Source organism: Mustela nivalis (genome assembly GCF_964662115.1).
Source record: "Mustela nivalis genome assembly, chromosome: X".
NCBI lineage: Eukaryota > Metazoa > Chordata > Mammalia > Carnivora > Mustelidae > Mustela > Mustela nivalis.
Genome location: NC_139040.1, coordinates 113,830,936 through 113,856,321, shown reverse-complemented (window position 1 = coordinate 113,856,321; position 25,386 = coordinate 113,830,936). Strand labels below are relative to the sequence as shown.

Below are 25,386 nucleotides of genomic sequence, written 5' to 3'. Positions count from 1 at the left end.
CAGATGCTGTCTCCCCCAGACTCTACAGAGCCTGTCTTCAACAGAGACACCAAATGGAAGCGCCTGGGAACAGCAGTGTGATTACCTTTTGGGTTCCTTTGAACTGAGGAAACTCTTAGGATTCTTAGACAATGCGGAGAGAGGGGCCTCAAAAAGGAGACAATGGATTTCGTGGTAATTAGAGAAGGGGGTGCAAATGATTAACTGAAAAGGACAGGACTGTGTGTTTCACCCAGATGTGGTGGACTAGTCAGATGAGTGACATATCATTAGCTACTGGCCAGCCGCAGCTTAGACCCCACATCAGCCAGATCACATTGCTGAATGTTTTCTAACATCTGCTGTGTATTCCATATGATGCTCGATGTTTGGAGGGCGCATACGTAGGAGAGAAATAAGGAGAGAAGGAAAAGAATTAACTCTGGGACTTTCTCGGAGGGCGCATACGTAGGAAAGAAATAAGGAGAGAAGGAAAAGAATTAACTCTGGGACTTTCTCAAAGGTAAAGTGTGGCCCTTTTAGAACAGAAGAAGGTAGGAGTTTGAAAAGGCATATTCAATTTTCAGTATTTCATATCTGGAAAAAAAAAGCTACCTTTTTAACATACAAATCATAGAAATTAAGCCTCTGAACTGGGAGAGATCATCTAAGGATGGACTATGTCCCCCTAGGTAGCCAGTTCTAAATTCAGGGTTGGGAGTTGAATGACATTTTCACACATAGCAGCAGAGCAGAGCATTTTAAAGGGTTAAGAAGCACTGGCCCTGTGCCCTGAACCTCATATGGGCAAGGATTTCGCCAGAGCCTAGACTTGGATCTAGACTGCAAATAAACATCTTTGTACCTGGTTTAGGATTTCAGAACACCCAGTCATTGCACATGAATATGCTGCCTATTTATTGTATAGGTTCTGGTAATGTACACGGTACTGTATTATACCTAATACATATTCCTAGCACGCTTTAAAAAAAAAAAAAGATTTTTTGAGAGAGAGTGAGGGTGAGCGGGGCTGAAGAGCAGAGGAAAAAAGAGAATCTCAAGCAGACTCCCCACTGAGCACAGAGCCTGATGCAGGGCACTTTCCCAGGACCCCAAGATCATGACTGGAGCTGAAATCAAGAGTCGCCTACTTAACCAACTGAACCACCCAGCACGCTCCCCCCATCATGCTTTTTAAAAGGAAAGACCTTAGATGTTGGGCATTTCATTTGCAGGATGTGTTCTATTAGACATAGTCAAATATTTACTTAAAAACTATTAGACATTAACATGGGGCGCCTGGCTGACTCAGTCGGAAGGACAAGCAATGCTTCATTTAGGGGTCATGAGTTCAAGCCCCATACTGGGTGTAGAGATTGCTTAAAATAAATAAATATTTTTTGAAAAAAACTATTAGACGTTACATAAAATATACGATGCAAACATCATTTGAGTGCAAAAAAGGATCAGTGGAATCTGTACTTAAGCAACTTGCCTCGATGCCTGACAACTGGACAATCAGACAGCAAGCTAACCCACCAATCGGAATGTAGCACAGTGCTGCTGACGCTGATGGCCAGCTGCAGAATTGCTTGTTTATGCTAAGCCTTTTTTTTTTTAGATTTATTTATTTGTCAGAGACAGAGCAAATGCATGCACACAAGTGGGGGTAGCAGGAAGCAGGCCCCCGGCAGAGCAAAGAGCTCTTAGCAAGAATCGATCCCTGAGATCATGACCTGGGCCAAAGGCAGATCCTTAACCAACTGAGCCACCCAGGAACACCCTATGCTAAGCTCTTCTTAACTGCGATAGGACAATTCACTCAGACAGACCTGAGTTCAAATCTTAGCTTCATTATTTAACATCCATTTCATTTTTAAAATATGATTTTCTTATTTTTTTTTAATAATGATATATTGTATTTTTAGCCCCAGGGGTACAGTTCTGTGAATTGCCAGGTTTACACACTTCACAGCACTCGCCACAGCACACACACACCCCCAATGTCCATAACCCCACCACCCTCTCCTGACCCCCCTCCCCCCAGCAACCCTCAGTTTGTTCTACGAGATTCAGAGTCTCTTATGGTTTGTCTCCCTCCCCGGTCCCATCTTTTTCATTGATTCTTTTCCTGCCCCTCAAGCCCCCCACATTGCCTCTCTACTTCCTCATATCAGGGAGATCATATGATAGTTGTCTTTCTCCAACTGACTTATTTCGCTAAGCATAGCATCCTCTAGTTCCATCCATGTCGTCGAAAATATGATTTAAAAAAAAAAAAAAAAAACCACTGCTGGTCCTGGGGAGCCTGAGGAGCTCAGTACATGAAGCAGCCTACTCTTGATGTCAGCTCAGGTCACGATCTCAGGGTGGTGGGATCAAGCCCCCTCCCCCCTCTACCCTCAGCAGGGAGTCTGCTTCTCTACCTCTCCCTCTCTCTCTGCACCCCCCACCCCGTTCATGTGCTCTTTCTCTCTCTCTCTCTCAAATAAATAATAAATAAATAAATAAATAATCATCTTTTTCAAAAATGCTGGTCCTTAACCTCTCTAACCTTTAGTATCTTCACCTATAAAAAGGAGATAATAAAATGATCTGTCTCATGAAGCTGTGGTAAGGAATAAATGAAATGATGCGGATCTGAATAATGTCTTCCTTCTGCTTCTCCAGAATCCACTCTCTTCCCACCCCTCTCTACTCTCCTTCGTATGGCTTCCCCTACGGACTGTACCAATGGGCTCTGATGCCTTTAGGCTTCACGTTGGGCGGGTTCCATGAGAAGTATGCAAAACACCAGAGGGCAGGACAAGAGTGAGCTCAGACTATCTTTCCCCTTGGCTTCCTCCCTGCTAGGAAGCAGCATGTTATTTCTGCCCTCTCACCAAAATCCACAGTTTCCCTTGAAAGGCCCCCTCTTTATAGAGCACCCTGCAAAGTTCCAGTAACCACAGTCTCCCCTGGCCCCTTCATGCCTGGGAAGCCTAGGAAATGACAACCCCTAACATTTCCAGGCCTAGTGCACATACTGTCCCTTGAGGCTGTAAATAGTCCCTTTTATTAAACTCCTTTTCGTATTTCCCATTTAGAGTGAGCTGTCTGTCTCTCGGCAGGGCCTTGACTGATAGAGTCTATACAATAGGACGGCTGCCAGGCTCAATAAATGTGAACTAGCAAATGTTGATGAGGCATGGGAGAAGCACAGAGATCAACTGAAAAGGGAATTACCCAAAGTTAATAAAGTCATAACCACCTCAAGAACGTCCTCTAGTAGGAAAGAACTTTACAGCCACATCAGGCATTTTCATCAAGCTTTGCAAGAGACGGGAACAGGACTCCAGAAAGAATCTCATTTTCCCGGGGAAGCCTTTGGCCTCAGAACTCACCCGCTTGAGAACTACAAATTCAGAATTGGAAAAAAGACATCACAAAATTGAAGCCTTCGGTCTCATTCTGTTAGGACTGTGTTTATCAGCTGCTGCACGTAGCTTTTAAGGCATGATTTTATTTGAGATCAGAATATGTTTGTCTTCTGAAGAGAGGGAAGGAAGAGTAGATTTTATGCTTGACCAGAGGCCCAACATATGTAAATCACTAGATTCTTGGGCTGTGTCGGTGATTATGCAGAAGCCTGGATCAGGCAGCTGCCGCAAAGCCTTGACAAATGCCAGTGGGGGGCGGGGGGGGGCGGGGCGGGGACAGGACGCCTAGTGCATGGCTCCGCACCAAGAAATATCTATTTTTCATCATCTAGCTAAGCACAGTAGGCACAGAGTATGAAGTAACAAGCACCATTAAAAACAGTAAGATACATAACACCCAGACAAGGAATGATTTTTAGGACATAATCAGAGTGACAAAGCACTATGTATAATATATATATATATACAGGTTATATACTATGATATCATTTATGGTTAAAGAGAGATAGTAAATAGGCAACTGTGGAGAAATAGTTTAGAACTGTGTTGCCCAATATGGTAGCCATTAGCCATGCGGACCTATTTGAATTCAAATTATATTTCGTGGAATTAAGGAAACATAAATAAAAACTCAGTTTCTCGGTCACTCCAGCCACATTTTAAGTGCCTGATAACCAAATGTGGCTAGTGGCTGCTATTATATTAGCACAGAGAGAGAACATTCCTATCATCACAGAAAGTTCTAGTGGACAGCACTGGCCTGGAAGGATACACAACAAATTAACCAGGGTTACGTCCAGGGAAGAAGACCACATTGGAAGAAGAGATGAGAGGATGTTTTCATTGTTTACTCTATTTACACCTGTTATTTTATTTTATTTTATTTTCACATGAGAACACATTCATATAATTTATCTACTTTTAAAATAAATGTAAAGAAATTTATCCTCTCTTGGGAATTCAGAGATGCAGGAAATTTAATCCAGGATTAGGTGTTCCAAATGTCAGAGAACGTATCTAAAAGGAAAACAGGAGTACTTTAAAAAATAACAACTATCACTTATAAATTAATTGTTAAATGCTATTATTCTCGGGTATATGGAACATTTAAAACTCATCTGAGCTTTTAAAAGCAACTTAAAATTTAAATTTAAATGGTCTTCATAGTATCTACCCTCTCTTCATTTCTCCAACATCCAACAAACATTGCTTGAGGGCTTGCTGGGTGCCAGGCACTGTATTTAGGTTCTAAGGATACATCAGGGAACAAAACAGGACCCACAAAATCTTGCCTTTATTATCCTTAAAGATAACAAACAACAAAAAAGAATGTGAAATGCATAAAACGTTAAAATGGGATAGTGTTCAGAAAAAATTAAAGCAAGGAAGGGGATAAAGAAGGTAGAGGGCTTATCCATAAATCGGATAGCCCAGGGAGTTGATGTATGTGTCAATATACAAAGGATCTATTGGGGGCACCTGGGTGGCTCAGTGGGTTAAAGCCTCTGCCTTCGGCTTGGGTCGTGATCCCAGGGTCCTGGGATTGAGCCCCTGATCAGGCTCACTGCTCAGCAGGGAGCCTGCTTCCCTTCCTCTTTCTCTGAATACCTATGATCTCTGTCTGTCAAATAAATAAACAAAATCTTTAAAAAAAAGAAGAAAGGATCGATTCAGCCCTGCAGAGAAAGAACACTTCAGGCAGAGGAAAAATCAAGTGCAAAGGCCCCAAGGCAGTAACATGCCCAGCTTCTTCCAGGAATAACAAGGCCAGTATGCCTGGAGGAAGTGAACAAAGTATAGTAGTAGGAGACAGAGCCAGAGAGGTGAAGTACAAAGAGACGGGAGACATCCAATGGTATGCAGTTTTTAGGATGCTGTAAAGACTGGCCTTCCCGGAGAAAATGGAAGCCATCCGAGTTGTGAACAGGGAGTAGTAATATGGTCAGAGCCTTAACAGGACCACCTCACCGTTATGCTGAGGTTTAACTCTCAAAGGTCAAATGCAGAAGCAAGAAAAGCACTAAGTAACTGGCATAATTATCAGGCAAGAGTAGGCAGATGGAGGCTGGGACCAGGATGAGTGGTGAGAAGTCGTCGGATTCTGGATGGATTTTGAATAAAAAAAATTTGAAATCAATTGAACGTCAAATGTAAAAGAAGGCGAGGAGTTGACATAACTGCAAAGTTACTGGCCTGAAGAACTAGAAAGATGGTATTGCCATTCCCTAACACGGGGAAGACACTGGCAGAGTAGGTTTGGGGATGGGAGGGATAGGCTGGGAAAATAAAAAATTCCATTCTCACACATTAGGTTTGATAGACCTATTAGATCTCCCAGTGAAGATGTCAGGTAGGCAGTTGGATTAACAAGTCTGGAGTTGGAGACAGAGAACTAAACTAGAGAAGCAGGTTAAGAAACCACAGGAATATAAATGATATCTAAAGCCACTAGACTAGGTTTATTCATTCAGCTCAGGCCATGAGTGCAGGCTGAGGCAAGGTCCTGGTTGTCTAATGAGGAGACATTGTATATTTCTGACCAACCTCCCCAGACTACTGTCAGCTCTAAGAAAATGGATAGTTGGTCTGTCCTACTCATTGCTGATCCCTAATTCCTAGGGCAGTACCTGGCAGACAGAAGGTTCTGGGTAAACATTTGTTGAATGGAAGAAGTTAGAGTCAATGGAGAGAGAATAATTACTGATAAAAAACTGGAGAGGGAATTATTGATAATGATTATTGACAAAGGTTAAACTGAATAAGAAATACAATTGTCAGTGTTTCCTATCTTTTTCTTATTATCATACTATATACTACAGAAAACTTGGGAAATAAAGAAAAGCAAAACTCACTAATAATTCTACTTCCCAAATACAACCATTGGTAACACTTCCTAGATTTCTTTTAGGGCTTTCTGATATATTACGCATACATGCAACTTTGGAATCCTAACTACATGGACAGTTTTTTCCACTTGTATATCGGGATTACCCTATCATGTAGTCTTCAATTTCACTATTTTTAAAGGTGTTATCTGGGGGTCCCATACCCCCTGTTTCCCTAGGCCTGAGCCTCCAATTCCCAAACATTGAAAGTTAGGCAAGATGATGAAAAGCAAGGGCATCATATCCCAAAGATAGGAAGTTAACATTAAAAAGACAGGAGGGAAGCAGGAACACCTGACTCATCTGTTCATTTTTCTATTCTGAAAGGTTGTAAGTGGCACCAGAAAATAGGATATAGGCCAAGGAAGTTGAATAGTGAAGGGAGATGCCCTGGTTGGCCGGGACGCAAGTGATGGTTGGTGCAGATCCTGAAAGGAGAGATTAGCAGGTACCTCCGCATGAGACAGAGTAGACCGCGGGTAAATCGAGCGGTAAGATAAATGCAAAGAATAGCCCGTTCAATAAAGTCATTTCCTTTTCCAAAGGATCTGGGCAACTGGTCACCCACTACGCTAGGCAGCCTCCTCTGCGCTTGGCCCACCCCAGCACTAAGGACATCAGGCTCCAGCAGAGGGTCTAAGAGACCCAAGCTGCTCAAAGGCACCAGCCGTGGCCACTTTTTTTTTTTTTTTTTTTTTTTTTTTTTTTTTTTTAAATATGGAACGCTTCACGAATTTGCGTGTCATCCTTGCGCAGGGGCCATGCTAATCTTCTCTGTATCGTTCCAATTTTAGTATATGTGCTGCCGAAGCGAGCACCAGCCGTGGCCACTTGGTGACCTCCCCCACCCTCAGGAATCCAGGCTTCTGCAAAACCACCTCACTATCGTTTTTTTAACAGACTTTATTTTTTAGAGTAGTTTGACGTACACAGCAAAATGAGCAGAAGGTACAAATTATTTCCCACTTAACTTTTACTAATTCTGATAGCTATAAGGCATTCCGCTGACTAGAAAAACCATAATTGTTGAATATTAAGTTGTTTATGTTTTACTAATATAAATAACATTCTAAACATAGTTCCGAACCTCTGATTATTTCCTTAGGATAGATGCCTAGGAGCTGAATTACTTAGACCAGGGGTATGAACATTTTAAAGATAAATATTTGTAGAACATTTTAACATGTATTGGTAAATTAGCTTCTACAAAAGCTGTCTCATTTATACTCACATTACAATGTCTGAGAGCACCTAGCTGGCTGCCATCTCACCAGCTTTGAGTATTATCTCTGTCAATTTTACAGACTAAAAAATAGCATCACGCTGTTTCAATTTGCATTATTTTGATTACAAAAAAGATGGAACATTTTTCAAATGTTTATTAGCCATTTGTATTTTCTTCTGAGACTAATCTGTCCTTGGCTCATTTTTCTATTGTTGAGGATGAATACTTTGAAGTTAGCTAAAAACAAAAGCATAGCACAGTTTTAAAAATTAGCTTAAATATCTTGAAAAAGAAAAGATGTTTTCCTACTTTATCTAAAGTTCCCTCATAAGAGGTCCATTTTTTAAGCCCATGTGTGAACCCCTGCATCGAGGTCAGACAAGTAATTCCTGCCCTTCCAGTGACCAGAGATCAGAAATTGTATCATGCCCCAGGGGTACAGCTTCCTTAAAACACTGACCACCTGTAAGCCGCAAGCCCCTCACTCCCATGTGCCACCTTCCGAAATGAACTCTTAATAATACTGTATTTCACTTATTCTAAAATGTACGTTTCCCCCCACATTTTAACATCTCTGAGATTAGGAGAGCGTCTTACAAGAAATATCTTAAAATCAATGGCAGCAATTTTCTGACATTGCAACATCCCTGCAATGAGACTCTATCTCAGAATTAATGGCATCTTAGATTCCTGAAATGCAGAGATGATACGGACAATAGAAAATAGTCATTTTGGGGGCACCTGGGTGGCTCGGTGGGTTAAAGCCTCTGCCTTCGGCTCAGGTCACCATCCAGGGGTCCTGGGATTGAGCCCCCATAGCATCGGTTTCTCTGCTCAGCAGGGAGCCTGCTTCCCCCACCCCCCCCCCGCCCCGCCTCTCTGCTTGCTTGTGATCTCTGTCAGATAAATAAATAAAATCTTTTAAAAAAAAGAAAATAATCAGTTTTGCCTAGAGATTTAAAAGTTCCAGCCCCAAAATCAACTTTTCTTAGGCAACTGAGCTTAAGGAATTTATAATGAACATCATTAACAACCATATATCTTATTCCTATCCCACCTCCTTCCCAAAGGACTTGAGGTGACTTCAAAAAAATAAAATTTGTAAGCTTAATAGTTTCAAGATCTGGGCTGAGGGAGGAAATAGGGGTTTCGACAAAGGTCAGAAGCGAAATGAGCGTACAAGAATACCTAGCCCAGTTCTCTACACTTCGGGTAGGTCACAAAAATGACTTGAAGCTCTCAGCCGTCGAAGCAAAGCGAAAGACAAAATACTGTCCGTAAGTGAAAAACAAAATAGCTACTGAGGAGCAGCACAGCACTTCCTGATGCAGGATTTCACAGCAATGCCTCCAGTGATGCTTCCGTAAGGGGCTCGCACAAGCAGAGGTCGGGGGAGGGTAGAGGGAGCCTGACTTGGGGCTCGATCCCAGGACTCCGGGACCATGACCTGAGCCAAAGGCAGATGATTAACCGAATGAGCCACCCAGGTGTTCCAAGACCATCCTGGTTTTTGTGTTTGTCTCTGTGACACCCTCCACGCAAGGTGGAGCCTCAGAACCAAAAAGCAGTTCAAAAGAGCATTTCTGCAAGCGGCCAAATAGGCAGACTGAAAATGCGGTGCTCTCCCTCACTGCTGGATCCAAGGGCAGGATTTAGAACATGGAGACCAGGGCTTTCTAATGTGGGACGGGCAAGACAATCCATTAAAGAGCAACACTTGTGCTTAGATTTATTTTTCAGGTTAAAAAACAGGAAGTGTTGGGGCGCCTGGGTGGCTCAGTGGGTTAAAGCCTCTGCTTTCAGCTCAGGTCATGATCCCAGGGTCCTAGGATCAAGCCCCGCATCACATCGGGCTCTCTGCTCAGCAGGGTGCCTGCTTCCTCCTCTCTCTCTGCCTGCCTCTCTGCCTACTTGTGATCTCTCTCTGTCAAATAAATAAGTAAAATCTTAAAAAAAAAAAAAAACAGGAAGCGTTACTGATGCTTTATTCTAAGGTGCCGATTTTTACTGGTGCCCTATCACTGTCGACATGAAGTGTATGAGATGTCCTCAAGGAAGAATGTAAATTGTACCATTGAGAAGGATGGCCTGGGTCCCTTGGCGTTTTCATTTGCTGTCAGCTTACTGTAATATAGTGCTGTTTGCCTGGGTCTGGATAAGGACATTTGTAGATGATATTACATAGTTTTAACTAAACCAATGCTCACAAGACCACCAAGTAGCTTTAAGCATTTCCCACAATGAAACAGGGAAGCAAGAACTAATACAAGCACAGGTGAGCGACAAAAACATGGCGGAGCTGACCCTTCTAGCCCTTGCAGGAGTCTCGCATCAGCCACATTATCAGGTGTGAACAATGAAGACCTAATCAAGACAGGTGAATCCACCATTAACACGAAAGAGTCTATTTCAAATACCTGCTGCCATTAGCATTAAACTTCACCTGGAGCATCTCTTGTACCTTGAGCTATCGGGTCATGATCATAAGAGGCTACTGAAGCTACCACAACACTGAGAAGCAAAGCATCCAGACCATGAAGACCAACTTCTGTGATTTGTTTCAGCAATGTTTCAAGACATGATAATCCAGTCCCTTACAAAATACAGTGGCATGCAATGATAAACGTGAGAAGCCTTTTCAAGTTTCTCTCATTCAGTAAACAAAAGCCAAAGGTCTCATACCACTGCAGAAACACCAGCTCTTCATGCCACAGTAAAAGGGGGAATGTATGTGGGGGAAAAAAGTGATGTCAAACTAAAATGTTTTGTCAGTCAAATATATTCAGGAGACATACAGAAAACATTGCTGCAGACTGGAAGGAACAAGCATTAGAACAAATTATGCAGTGTGGGAGGTTGGCTATACAGTAGGATGGAAGTACAGATATTTCTAACATGTCGCAGCTGGAGGTATTTGTTGGATCCTATTTCAATAATAAGACCCTTTTTTTTTTTCTGAGCTGCTAAAGGAAAGATGTTCCAAAGAAGATTTTCCAAAGAAAGATATTCCAAAGATGACTGATTGTACAAAGCAGATGATTCTTTAATAAAAACAATATTTTAGGGGCACCTGGGTAGCTCAGTCGCTTAAGCGTCTGTCTTCAACTCAGGTCATGACCCAGAGCCCTGGGATCGAGCCCCGCTTCGGGCTCCCTGCTCAGGGGGAGCCCGTTTCTCCTTTCCCTTCTGTACTTGCCCACGCCTGCTCGTGCTCACTCTCTCCCTCTCTCTTGATATCTCAAATAAATAAATAAAATCTTTTTTAAAAAACCAATATTTTACAGGAAAACAAAACATGTGAGTTTACCTACCAATGAAGCAATAACATTGCTGTTAGACCCCAAATTCCCACCAATTTAAGAAATACCTCTCTGTCTTCTTTTCAATACCCTTCCTCCATTTGGTCTCTAAATTCTGTTCCTCAGGATTCCGTCGTGGAAGACTGAGGGGGAATGCAGGTCCATTTGACCAGATCTCATACAGAGACAGGCAGATACAGGGAGGATTCCTTTAGTTTGAATCATGGCTCTTCTGTTTTTCTTCCCTTAAGAAAACCTCATAGGATGGTTCGGAGTCAGTCATTTCCTAAAATTTGCCCTAAGCAGCATTATCCCGAGACACTCCTGCTAGCTAACCAGTTTTACCCACTTCCTTCTGAGTCTGGAAACAGACTGGGAGGTCTGGCCATTGTTATAAAACACATATTGATTAGACACCATGGTTTGGTTTTTTTTTTTTAAGATTTTATTTATTTATTTGTCAGAGAGAGAGCGAGCGAGAGCGAGCACAGGCAGACAGAGTGGCAGGCAGAGTCAGAGGGAGAAGCAGGCTCCCTGCGGAGCAAGGAGCCCGATGTGGGACTCGATCCCAGGACGCTGGGATCAAGACCTGAACCGAAGGCAGCTGCTTAACCAACTGAGCCACCCAGGCGTCCCGACACCATGGTTTTTAATTCACAAATAACCCAACTAGGGCTAGACTTGTCCTAGAAGTAAGTTCCAAGGCTTTCCTATGTTCTCTTTGGGGCTGGGTACTGACCCCTGGAGCACAGTCCAGCTCTGCTAATGACCAAGAGCTGTAATCATAGGCAGGAGCTGATATTATTCCTTAGAATGTTATCTGTGAGGTCCCCAGAATTGTCTGGAAATGGTCAATCGGTTGTAGAGTGTACCTTCTCTGTTCCTGTGGTTGGAATATCTTTCAACTTTGTATTAAAGAGCAATACACGTACAGAAACTTGCACCTGGGGCACCTGGGTGGCTGAGTGGGTAAAGCCTCTGCCTTTGGCTCAGGTTGTGATCTCAGAGTCCTGGGATGGAGCCCCACATCGGGCTCTCTGCTCGGCAGGGAGCCTGCTCCCCACACCCCTCTGCCTGCCTCTCTGCCTACTTGTGATCTCTGTCTGTCAAATAAATAAAATCTTAAAAAAAAAAAAGAAACGTGCACCTATCCTAAGAGTGCAACACTGAACTGTGACAAAATGAGCGTAAGTAGCACCCAGATCAAGTAACCGACCAAAGTCAGCATCCGTCCTGAGCTCCTCCTGCTGTCCTGACTTCTAAATTCACAGACTGGTGTGCTTACTTTTAAAATTCTTAATAGATCATGAAAATATGTGGTGTGTATTCTCTTACATCTGGCTTCTTTCATTCAATATTATGTTTGTGAGATTTATCCGTATTTTTGCAGGTGGTTTTGGATTCTCCTTTCTCATTTCTGTGGAGCATTTCATTGTGTGAAAATACAACAATTAATCCATTCTACTACCCCTGGGGATTTGGGTCATTTCCAGTTGGAGTTACTATGAATTATGCTGCTGAGATCATCCTAATACTCGTCTTTTGTAGCCAACTTTACTAGGAGAAGACTTGCCAGGTCAAAAATATTTACTTCGAATTTCTCAATTTACTACCAAGAGCCTAGCCATCTAAATTGTTTCCATTCCTGGTCCTGAAGGCAGGCCATGTGATATAGGACAGCGAAACACACAGTGGGGACCCTGGGGGGCTCAGTGGGTTAAGCCTCTGCCTTCAGCTCAGGTCATGATCTTAGGGTCCGGGGATTGAGCCCCGCATTGGGCTCTCTGCTCAGCGGGGAGCCTGCCTCCTCCTCTCTCTCTGCCTGCTGCTCTGCCTACTTTGATCTCTTTCTCTCTCTCTCTTTCTGTCAAATAAATAAATAAAATCTTTTTAAAAAGTGTACGCAAAAACCTCTTGCTTCTGATTCACATGGAAGCATGAGTAGGTGATTCTCTGCTCACTGATGTTGGGGAGCTGGTGTGGTGGAAATGGGGGCTTTAGAAGTTAGACAAAACTCATTTTAAAGGTGCCTGGGTGGGTCAGTCATTAAGTGGCTGCCTTCGGCTCAGGTCACGATCCCAGGATCCTGGGATCAAGCCTTGCCCCGGGCTCCCTCTTGGGCAGGAAGCCTGCTTCTCTTTCTCCCACTCCCCCTGCTTGTGTTCCCTCTCTCGCTGTCTCTCCCTCTCTGTCAAATAAATAAATAAAATCTAAACAAACAAACAAACAAAACCCCTCACTTTAAAGCCCAGCTTTATCTGTTAGTACTTGACCTTTTGGGAATTTCTTAATTCTTGGTTTCCTTATTTATCACACAGGGAGCAGTAATTCTTCCCTCACAGTCTGCAGCCTGGTTAGACGAGGGAACATGGAGAGGGCTCCCATCACCGGTACCTAAGTGTACACTACTCCCCCACTCGCCCCCAGAGGACAATGAGGGAGACCCCTAGTCTTCAGCCCAGTATACAACAATTCCCTTGTAACTAAATAACGCGGAGGTCTGAGAGAACTCAGTATCACGTGACTGGGCCTGCGGTCACTATCAGGCACACCAGAGATGCGCCCAGAAGCCTGCGTGTACGAGGAACAGGATCTCGACATCATTCGTGATGCTTCTATGAACCCATTATTATTATTGTTATTCTTCTTAAATGCCCGCTTTAAAGAGACATCAGCACGCCGTTACACGGATGTCAGGTTCAACGTGCATGAATTCCTAAGTGGAAAACAAAAACACCAAGTCAGAGACTTGGGCAGGAGGGCAGAGAGAATATGAAAATGAAGCCGGCTGGCTGGGCCGGCCCCGTGTGGCCCGGCACATTATCACACAGGCGTACACTAACCGGGCTTGCAGCTTTATTTTCTAATCACTGTGTTTTCAAGTGTGCCTTCAAGATTGTTTAGTGTTCAACTGTCTCTTTATCCCCAAGCAGGGTCAGCTTCCCCAGGCTCCCACACAACCTGTCTCATGCTGGGATAAAGAGGAAGATAGAACTGTTAAAACAATAATGCTATGGTCTGAGGCCGGCAACGGGTAATCAGATCCTCGCAAGGTAGAGGCTGTCACCTGGGAGATTGTTGTAAGAAAATAGGTGTAGCTTGCAATGACTTGGTTTGCCCCTATCTTTCTTGCTTTCTCCTTTTCATCTCGCCCCCAGCCATCAGAGGGAATAAATCTTTTTCCTACTTTTTTTTTTTTTTTAACCGAGGGGCACCAAGAAGCTTTGTGTGGGCCTGAGCAAAAGATTCAAGAGTTTCAAGTCTATGGCCTGAGCCACCTTAGACTTCAACCAGAAGCAGTAAGTGTAGGTGGCTAGAGAGGGGAAGGCCCCCAGCACCCAATGCCACACTGCCAGGCCTCAGAGAAAACCCCGGATTTCGCACTTGAGTATTACGAGATCAGTCAGGAGGGTTATTGTTCGCATTGAGAAGAGATTCAATGTAGGTTTCTTTGAACGATGACTGTAATGTTCAGCATGGGATTCAGAACACGTTCAACCTTTCTGAAGAAGGAGCTGAAGAATAAAGTGGGAGACAACAGGTTTGTACAACACTCATAGGGGGTTCCAGAGCTTGTTACTCATATTTAGCCGACGTGTCCTGCCGTAGATCATTCAACCTCTTTGTACCCCAAATGGAGAAAACCAAAAGCAGGGGAGGAGTGGGGCGGTCCTGACTTGTGAAAGGAACAGGAGAGCAAACAGGGCGCACTGGGCTGGAGCATCTTCCATGGCTGGGGAAGCTACAGTCACCATCTTGGAGCTGGGAAACATCATCTCTTCAGCCTGTGGTGGGTGACAGAATGGAGGTCCAGAGAGAAGCGATTGGCTTAAGCCCACACAGTAAGTCAACAGCAAAGCTCAAGTCCGAATGAGACTGTGGGCTCCAGGGAGCAAAGACCAGGTTGCGACATACTTGTCTTGCCAGGCCCCAGCAGTTCCACTGTGGACCAGCCCAGGTTCCCCCCAGGAGCTCCCAATCTAGATCTGCCTTGATCTTGGGAGTTGGTATGGAGCCCCAGGAGCCATAAGGGAATGGAGCCATTCCCTCTCACCAGAACGGCATCTCATCAGGAGCCACTTAGCCTCCCCACCCTTCCCTAGCCCCAGGCCTAGCCTGGAAGCTTCTGGAGAGGAAAACCCTGGGGCTGGACCCAACTTCTCAGGCTATCCCATACTTATACTTCGGCACCCGCCAGAACCCAGCCACTAACTTCACCGCTGCCTTCACAGAGAAGACTGAAGCTATCAGATGAGAGAGGCTTTCCACATTCAATAAACTCTCCCTTTAAAACTTCTTACCCAAAACATCCTTGCCAGCTTCCTCACCATCAAGTGAAAGAAGTGTCTCATATCCTGCTTGAAGCCAATTCTTCCACTTTCACTGGAATCCAACGTCTTTAGCCCAAAGCTCATTCCCTTCCTCATTTTCCCCCTATCGCTTTCACTTTCTCCTGTTTCCTCTATGCCTTTTATACTCAAGTACAAGGTACTACCATCTTACAAGAATGAGCCAACCAAAAGCCTTGGCACACTGGATGGAAGGAAGAATGGAACCAAAGGAGGATATATAGAAGGAAAAAAAGTAGAGAAAAAGGCTAGCCTCTCTCAACCCTAAATCCTGATTTATTCACCTTTGGATCCTACACATTCTATCTGCTTACCCTCTCAGGCAAGCTTCTACCTCCCCACCTTCCAAGGCCTCCTCAACTCATTGCCCTCTGGCCTCTGCTCCCGTCACATCTCTGAAACATCCACCATTGACTTCTTCTTTCTAAATCCAAAGGACACTTTTCCTCATTATCTCATTTAATCTCTCTGTTGCATTTGCTTCTACTGGACATTCCCACCACAGAACTTATCCTGCTCTTGGCCTGTCTTCTTTTCATGATCCTACCTCTACTGGCTCTTTAAATAGTGTTCCTCAGGGTTCCATTCTGAAAAGATTCTGGGATCAAGTAGATTAATTTAACCAGATTTCACGTAGAGACAGGCAGATATAAGGAGACTTCTAATAACTTTAATTACAGCTCTTCTATTTTTCTCCTTTCTAAGAACCTGATAGCATGGCTCAGGGTCAGTTATCTTCTAGAACTACCCTGTAGTAGGATTATCCTGAGACGCTCTTGCTAGCTAACCACTTCCATTACCATTTTCTTAGTCCAAAGACTGTGACTCAATTATGTTCCCATCAATTTCACTACTTCAATTCCATTTCCATCTCCTCCATGCGGACATCTCCCAGATCTCCATCTCCAAACTCTCTCCTGAGTTCCAAAAGCAAACACTGCCTAGACACCTCCAAGTGGAAGTTTCCATGTCATCCCCAACAGAACTCTTACAAACTACTGCCCCCTGATACTCATGCCTGAGTGCTGGTGCCCACTTGAGGAAGCCAGAAAATGGAGTCTTCCTCGATACTGGCCAACCCTCAGACTCAGTTATCAAATCCTGGGGTGTTGATCTCCTTAGTGTCTCCCATAGTCATCCTGTTCTCTCTTTCTCCCCTTCCCCATCCAGAACTTCAAATTTAATATAATTCTCATTAGCCTCCTTTGGTTAGCCTCCTAACCAAACCCCAAAAGGGCAAAAGGGAATATCAAGAGTGTAAAATATGAAGTGAAATGGTTTCTTCACTACAAGTAAATATATGTGTGTATGTGTGCGCCAGGCAACAGAAAATGTATTTGTCGTTGTGGCTTCTCTGAGCTCATCCTCTACAGGCCTGTGCAGGTGTCTGAGCTCCCTCGAAAGCCATCTATGGCTACTGAGCCCTTGACACTGGCTAGTCAGAATTTAGATGTGTTTTAAGTACAACATATACTCCTAATTTCAGACTCGGTATTAAAAAAAAAAGAATAAAAATACCTCATCCATTATTTTGATATTAGTGAATGTTGAAATGATAAAATTTTGGATATCATAGGCTAAAGAAAATGTATTATTAAAATTAATTTCATTTAGGGGCGCCTGGGTGGCTCAGTGGATTAAAGTCTCTGCCTTCGGCTCAGGTCATGATCCCAGGGTCCTGGAATCAAGCCCCGCATCGGGCTCTCTGCTCAGCCAGGGAGCCTGCTTCCCCTTCTCTTTCTCTGCCTGCCTCTCTGCCTACTTGTGATCTCTGTCTGTCAAATAAATAAATTAAATCTTTAAAAAATAAAATAAAATAAATTTCACCTTTTTAAACTTATTAAACCATGGCTGCTAGAAAATTGTCAATTATATTGTATTCTACTGGACAACACTGATCTAGAGGCTGGAGTGTGCCCATACAAAGGAGACTTCAGATCCCCTCAGAAGCAAACTGATCCCTTCCATGCCCAAAACTGTTTTTGGATCAGCAAGTTACATCTTTTCTTCAAATACAGGGATTTGTCTCAACCTGGGGGTCACATGACTGGAGTCTTTCCTGCTGGGAGGTACTTGAGCTCAATGGATAAGATATAGTTTAAAAGTTGTGTGAAGTTCAACACATTAAAGTCAAATTTACCAAAAAAAGTCAAATTTACAAAAACAAACAAAGAACAACAACAAAAAACCCCGCTTACAAGGGATTCCAGCATCCTGGCAGGTTTCCACATACCAAACTACGGTCTTCTGTTGTATAGGAATGATTTTCCGGGGCAGGGAGGGTGGATTACTTCTTTCATTCCTCCCCACAGCCCCTGAGGCATTGCTGTACATGCAAGTCGCTCACCAGCTGGCTACCTGGGTCCTGCTGAGAGGGGACTGAGCTTTCTCTCAGGTACCAAAGTCCCACATCACTGAAAGCTTTCAATCCTCCGCACTGCCTGCATGAAGACACACCCACCCTTCTCGTTGCTGTACCCGCAATCACCAAAGTGAAACGAAGAACCTCCCCATCTTTTTACTGATTTAGATTTCTCTCCTCCGTAAGGACTTCAGCATCAGGCAAATTGTGGGGGGGGGGGTATTGGAGGGATGGTGACAGAACAAACTTAAAAGAATAGAAGAAACCAATTCGCTGATTCCATGCTCCATACGCCTGACTGGTATTGATCTGCAAGAAATGGAAGTTGCATTTGGAGTGAGACCAACAGGAAGAGCTCTAATAATAACCTTGGGCAGAATTCCAGTTGACCAGTCAATGCCCAAGGAAACTCACGGTTTTTTTTCCACCAACACAGTACATTAAGTATTTCCCTTTTAAAATACATGCTGCCCTGAGAGGTTAAATAGATGGTGATACTAGTAAAGGAAGCCACTGACGTCTCTGGAAATCCAGCCATCTTCCTGAGCTACGGTAGCGGGTACACGTCCTACCTCCCAACTGACATAATGCACCTTCTGCACAACAGCAGTCTCTTGGCTCTGCTCCATTTTGAAGTAAAGCCTGGAATGAACTCCTGCTAACGGGGCATATCGAACGAGCGCTTTTTTATTTCCAAGGCCTTCTCAGTTGATCGGTGGTACATCCATCTTCACGGAAGTGACCACTGCAAGTTAGAATTACAACTTCCTTCCCAAAACACACGGCGCTCCTAGAAGAATCTGACAAGGTCATTAACCAAATCCATAAGCAGACGGTTGCCAGGGTGGCTGGGCCATGTTAGAGAGGGTTTATGGGGTATCTGCTGGGCCCAGAGGATTTGTCTAGCACAATCTGAGAGTTGGGGCGGTATGAGGACGCTGTCCTTGCCCACAGAGTGCCCTCATCCCTCAGGAACTGGGTCTCCTGAGTGCTCTTACCTCATACTGCCCATGGCCACTCAGCTTCTCTTCTTGGCAGAGAAGCTTAGGAGTCACCTTGCATCATGTTTAAGCAAGTAAAGAGAAAAGAAGGGGTAACAAGTCAAGAATCAAGAATAAGTACTTTAACAATGGAAAGAAGAGGTCTCGGGGTGCCTGGGTGGCTCAGTGGGTTAAAGCCTCTGCCTTTGGCTCAGGTCATGATCTCGGGGTCCTGGAATTGAGCCCTGCATCGGGCTCTCCGCACAGCAGGGAGCCTGCTTCCTCTTCTCTCTGCCTGCCTCTCTGCCTACTTGTGATCTCTGTCTGTTGAATAAAGAAAAATCTTTAAAAAAAAAAAAAAGAAAGAAAGAAAGAAAGAAGAGGTCTCAGAAACATCCCAAACATGAACACCATGGTAAAGTACTAAGGGTATTAGATTACATCCTAAGATAAAAGCTTTATTAGAAAACCTAGGTAGTTTTCTGTCATTTCTTTTCTAATTTCTTTCTTATTTTTTTAAGATTTTATTTATTTATTGGACAGGGAGAGAGAGAGAGAGCACAAGTAGACAGAGCAGCAAGCAGAGGGAGAGGGAGAAGCAGGCTCTCTGCTGAGCAGGGAGCCCAATGTGGGGCCCGATCTCAGGACTCTGGGATCATGAAGATGCTTGACCCACTAAGCCACCCAGGAGCCCGAATTCATTTTTTAAAAGATTTTATTTATTTATTTGAGAGAGAGAGCAGAGCAAGAGAGAGAGCATGCATAAGCAGGAGAAGAGGGACAAGCAGACTCCCCACTGGGCAGGGAGCCTGACGTGGGGCCCAATCCCAGGACCCTGGGATCATGACCCGAGCCAAAGGCAGACACTTAACCGGCTGAGCCACCCAGGAGCCCTCTTTTCTAATTTCTTTACCAGTGTTACTTAATTCTATTTACTCCTCTCCTTTCTGACATTTTCTTTCCAATGAAAAATAAGGCAGGTGGAAAAACTAGAAGTAGTCCTTTCAGGAAAAATTTCTCCTTGAACATGATTACAATGCATCCTCAATGTCCTTATCAATTTGCTAGTTACAAGGATCTAAAATATAGATTGCTTCCAAACCCTGCTTATTTATGCATGCCCGCTTCCCGCTTCAATTCCTTAAAGGGCTATCCCAGGCTCCATATCAGAGACCAGAGATACACTGATGAATGGATAGGTTTCCAATCCACATCCCCCAAGCAAACTTTGACTCACAAGGAGGTCAGCACACTCCTTTCTGCCCTGACTGTACCTGCTAACACACCTCTGAGCACATGGTGTCCATATCAACTCATAGACAAAGTGTCTGTTTATGTGTCAGTCTCTTCTAGAATCCCTAGGTCACAAACCATTTGAGGACTCAGCAAGTAGTAGGTACTCGATCAACACGCAAGTTAGGATCACAACAAACAACCTTAGCTGAAAATATATAGGCAAATGCACGTAGAGAGAGAGCCACTGTACACGCCTTTCCAAGTGCCAAGCTTAAAAGAGAGCACAGTTCATCACGAAAGGGGCATTTGACACAACTGCTGAGACTTAAATAAAACTTGTACCCAGACAATGACAATCAGCACATAAGTTCACATTCCACACTTGCAGTGAAGCTTAATGGCCCTTTATATACCCAGAAGTTTCCGTTTTGCTCTCCCCAGGTAAAGTCACAGTCTGGAGAGCCAGTGCATGCCACAGCGAATACAATGAGATCCATTTTGGCAACTGCTACTCTTTTTTTTTTTTTTTTAACGTTTTATCATTGAATCCTGTTTCCTCTAAACCATATGAACTCCACTTTGATAACAAGTGCGAAACGGAGCCTGTCCTCTGAAGGGATATATCTGTTGAGTCTCTCATGAACTTTAAGTAACTTTGGAACTCATCAGCCACACGGGCTAATGGCTACGGGGCAGTAACCCACGCGTGACTCTGAGCAACATGGGTGGGAGGTGGGAGAAACAAAGAATTTATCCAATCTGAAATGTGAAGGTATTAGCAAAGCTAAAGATCAACAGGAACTACTAAAAACCATAAAAAGAAATGCTACTTAAGATTTTCACTTGTCACTCTCTCCATCAACTTTTCTTACTAAGTAGGTAGCATGTGCGTTATTCAAGACAAATCATTAGCAAAGGAAAGTCATGTCCCGAAGTGTATAACTAAATTTAGAATATACCCCTACAGTGATAAAGTTGGCTGAGAAAAGGTGATTCTAAAAATTGAGTAAGGGTTTATAAATTGGCTACAGTCCCTATATAAGCAGCAAAATTTCAGTAGACCGTGATAATGATGGACAACATGGAAAGTTTTCATCAAATGTACATGGAAGCCATCGCTTTCACAGTTCGACTTTTGTACACACACACTCCTACTTTAAGTTAGGCTTTCATAAAAGATGGGAAGGGAATGTACCCCACTGCAGAGTGTGCTGCAGGGAAAGATCTTCCACTTGGCGGGTGTAGACCTCTGGGTCCAAACCGCAGCTCTAACCCTTGGAAGCAACATGACTCTAGGGAAGTTGCGTACCCGCTCTGAACCTCAGTTTTCTCATTTCTAGAACAGCGGGGACTTGGAGGTGTAACACTGCCAGCTTTTCAGGGTTCTTTAGAGTCATGTCCAGGATGAGATGTCACAAGTCAGAGTGCAAGGTACTTCAACGGTCTTCCTTCTCTTGATTTCCTCTGCTGACCCTCTTGGGGCAGAAGCAAACAAGGGGCAGAATAGTTAAAAGGCGAAAAAGGAAGGAAAAGGGGTGGGCAGGAGAGACAAATGCACAAGCTGGAACTGATGCTGCCTCTCTCTCCTCTGCCCTTTACGTGTTGGGATGGTATGTGATGCAAATTTGAACCGCGTGCGCACACACACACACACACACACACACACACCATTCTGTAAGTGGCTTGGGTGCTAGAGAGAAGTTCATGTTAAACTGCCTGAAGAAGATATATTTTATAAAATAAAAACAGTGAAAAGCCCACAGCACTTTAATATAAATTCGTTTTCATGTTTTGGGAAGTTGTTCTAAGTCTGCCTTTGAACCTTTGTAACGCTTATGAAGAAACAGCAGTTGCATGGTGGGCCAGCCTTGGAATCTGAGCTCTCATTCAGGGAGTTGAAAGAAAATGCTACATCACTAAATACTTTTAAAAGCCTCTTCCCAGGGTCAAACTCCACAGCCAATCAAAACATGGCACCTCTTAACTGGGGGAATTGTTACAAAAAGGATAGCCCTAACTAGCTGCCACTTTGACTTGAGGGTGCAAAGGGAGGTCTCTCCCAAGTTTCCCAAGACTTCAGGCCACAGAGAACCCACCCCTCATCTGGTGTGTTTGATTCCTTGAGGATATACGCTGAGGTCGTTGAGAACCATCTTCCACGCCTGCTTAAATAATCATGCCCAGTGGCTGAGAAACGGATCAAATTTGGGATACCAGTCACTGAGACGGAAGGAAGCTCTGAGTGCCCCGTCTCCACACTTTCGTTATTAAAGGCATACAAGCCCTTTCTAAGTAGTCAATGTCGCTTCCCCTGGGTTCCCACTACCTGAAGACAAACCGTCCCCGCACGGTCCGGAAATGTTTGGATTCATTCAAAAGGCGCCTTATTTCTGAATACATCACCGAGGGACTCTTTTACTTATTCATTTTGAAATTTTCAGACGAATCGGGGAAGTTTGGCTTCCTTATCGTTTTCGTTTTTCCAAAATTGGCACTGGGCACCAAAATGAGTTGGGCACCAAATCATTTCTCAGCTAGAATTTAGAACTTAGCAACGGACTCGTCTCAAGCTTTGCGAAGAGAATACCATTTTTAAAAACGCACTGTAAGATTTTTACCTTCGGACGAGAACACACCTAAAAGGAAAAAGGCCATCCCCTCCTCCCAAGGCAGAAAAACAGCATAGCCCAAGCAGCCCGTTTCCTACCCAGCCAATACAATAATGCTTTGTAAGCTGAGAGCAGCGCCCCGGTATAGAAGCTAAGTATAAACAGCTGAGAAGGATTAGGCAGTAGCTCCATTCTCATTTACATGAAAATCCTCCAAGCATCATTTTCCTCGCCGGCTGCAGGCGCATAAGGAACTCTTTTGTGCCATAGCCAAGCATAACATTTGCATCCTTTGTCTTTACTTACCAGTCGAGGCTGTGGGCATGTGTGCTCTATTTCCTCCATGGTTTCTGAGGGAGGCTCATTGGAAAGGGATTTTGGGATACCTGTTTCTGACTCAGCATCAGTGGTAAGTACTGGCATGGCCAGCGAATGCTCCCTCCAGCTCTACACCCTCTGTGAGTCTCCTCCCAGGCAGAGAATGTTTTCTTTGTCACGTATTTTTCTCTTCTTCACCCATCCCCCTTCTTCGCCCCTTCTTTCTGTCTTCCCTGGGGGAAGAGGTTAACCCCCCGAGTCCCCCACCCGTTTCCTTCTCCGAAAAAGCCAAAAGGCAAGGCCTCAGTTTATCACTATAACAACCAGACGGCACTAGAGCGGCGGGTGCGGGATACAGTACCTCATTTGCATGGAGCGCGCTGGTTGGCTACTGTCATCATAGTACCACTCCGCCGGGGAGCGGCCGGGCCCCATTGGCTGGCCGGCCGTGCCCACGGGGCCCGAACTTGCTGCTTTTGTTTCTTCTGTTTAATTCAGTTGCAAAGGTCCCTGTCCACGCGGGGCGTGGAACCCGCGCTGCACTACCCAGATAAGATAAAACCGCTTCCTGAGGAGTCCGGGGCAAATAGACGAAGAACATAACAGACCTGCACTAAAGGACCACCTCCCTGGCATGAGAGTTTGATGTGCTATAGTCAGAATTTTGCTGAATAGGAATCACCCTGAAGACAAATCAACATTTGGGCCCCAACTCCCTGTGCCCTCAATTGTCGGCTAGCCTCGGAAGGCCTCTCAGGGCATTTATTGTGGGCACCTGAGTGTTCATCCCCTTGACTACAACAAGAGCACTGACAGCCCTCGTCCTCCCCCACCCCGTCCCAGGCCTGGTGCAGCCCCAGAACCTACCCCTTGGGCTACCCTGGGAGGAATTTTGAAGGAGGTAGATTCTCTTACAACCTGCCTCCCACCTCTGACTGCCCTCCCAGTTGCTTCCTCCCTCAGACACTTCTCTCCCTCTCCCCGCTTCTGCGTTTCCTCAATGACCTCTTGTTGCCGTTGTCTGCCTTTCAATGCACTGTTCCATTAACTGGTCTCTTATTCCTCTGCTCCCCTGCTCGTGAGTTCTATTTCCTAAGCACCCTGCTCTCAGCCAAAAGCTCACGGCGGTCACAGAAACATTCCAGATGTGCCTTAATGTCTAAATCATCCACGGATAGTCCCATTTTAAGAGGGGTACTCTGAAGAAACACACTGAAAGAACTTACTAATCTATTCATTCCAGTGAAATATCACACTTCCGGTAACATTAATAAAACTCATGGTAACTATTAGAATTTATTAAGCACCAGCACAGTGCTAAGTATCTTTACCCAAATTTTGTTTTATCCTCACTGGAACCCAAAGAAGTCAATCCTATATTATCTCCATTTCACAGGTGAGGAAACTGCCATTTAGAGTAATTGTTGGGACCTCAAACTCAAAAGCAGAGTTGTGGGGATTGGAAAGATTTGCAGGGGACATGGGGGAGGAGCCAGGATGTAGCAAATGTAGTAGCACAGAAAAATCACCTTGGTAGGAGTCCTCTTAAGTCCCTGGGCTTCTAGATCTTTCGTTTTAATATATAGCAGTTGTTTTCATCCAAGTGTGGTACAGGACCAGCAGCAGCAACATCGGCATCAGCTGGGAGCTTGTTGGAAATGCAAATTATTGGCCCCTCAAGTCCTGATTCTATAGGTCTCGGGTGGGGCCTGCGATTGCATTTCTAACAAGTTCTGCAGAGGTGATACTAATGCTGCAGGTCCAAGGACCATACCTGGAGAGCCAGTAGTCCAAAGGGTGAAAGAAAAATACTGCCCTGCCTCCCTCACGGAATTTGGGAGATCAAATAAATACTATGTGAAAGCACTTTGTAAATTAGAATGGGGTATACTAATATAAGGGGCTTCATTTTTATTACTCCTCAAATAAGCAAAGACAGCTAGCCTTAAAAACAAAAAGGATTCTGCAGCATAGATTTACAGTTTGACATTTACAGATCCCGGCACTTTAAATGAGAACGATGTCACTTGATGACACCGTTATCACCTATGCTTAAGGAGAGCTCCAATACTGCAAGAATTCCAGTGACACTGGGTCATCTGAAAAGGGAACATCCGACCCACTTCCTACCCTTTCCTGACTGCCCTGTCTGCCCTCCTGGAAACACAAAACACCTCAAGCTGCAAGTTTAGCTCTAATAAGTCCTTCAACTTGAAAGAGACAAACCGTGCAATACTTTCAGGAGACTTTTCCACCATGCTGGGTGATATGGGCATAATATTGTTCATCTAATCTCAGTATTATCTTTGTCTTACAGCGGCAGTTCTCCAAGTGTGGTCCCCAAAGGAGTAGCAACAGCAGCCCTAGGGACTTGTCAGAAATTCTTATTCCCCACCCCAGATCTACTGAATCAGAAAACTCAGGCAGTGGAGACCAGGAATCTGTGTTTCAATAAAATCTCTGGGTTTTGGAGGCACTCTGCCATATACTAAAGTTTGAGAGCCACTGTCTAGAGCCACACAGTCCCATTGGAAAGCCCTTAATCCCCTAAACCCCGCTGGGTTCTGGACCACTGAGCTGCCAGCTTGGTTCCTAATTGGTCCTCTAATTCCTTCGCTAGAATGGGAAGCTCACCTGTTCACCTCCCCATTTAGCAGAATCCCGGAGTCTAGTGGGGTCCTTGCGGGAGTTATTTTAACTTGGAGGCTTTCTAATGCTATTAAGG

General features: G+C 44.4%; 1 protein-coding gene across 2 annotated transcripts in view; it reads right to left on the bottom strand.

The window, feature by feature from the left end:
- PCYT1B (phosphate cytidylyltransferase 1B, choline) overlaps nucleotides 1-25,386 on the bottom strand; it is a 123,158-nt gene that overhangs the window by 72,313 nt on the left and 25,459 nt on the right. The window contains exon 1 of one of the 2 annotated variants that reach the window (XM_082718248.1): nucleotides 22,650-23,033. The exons of the other annotated variant lie outside the window; for it this stretch is intronic. Within the exon in view, the coding sequence (XP_082574374.1) occupies nucleotides 22,650-22,766 (117 nt within the window). The 5' untranslated portion in view covers nucleotides 22,767-23,033. Of the gene's footprint in view, nucleotides 1-22,649; nucleotides 23,034-25,386 lie in introns of those variants that run through there. 2 annotated transcript variants of the gene reach the window in all.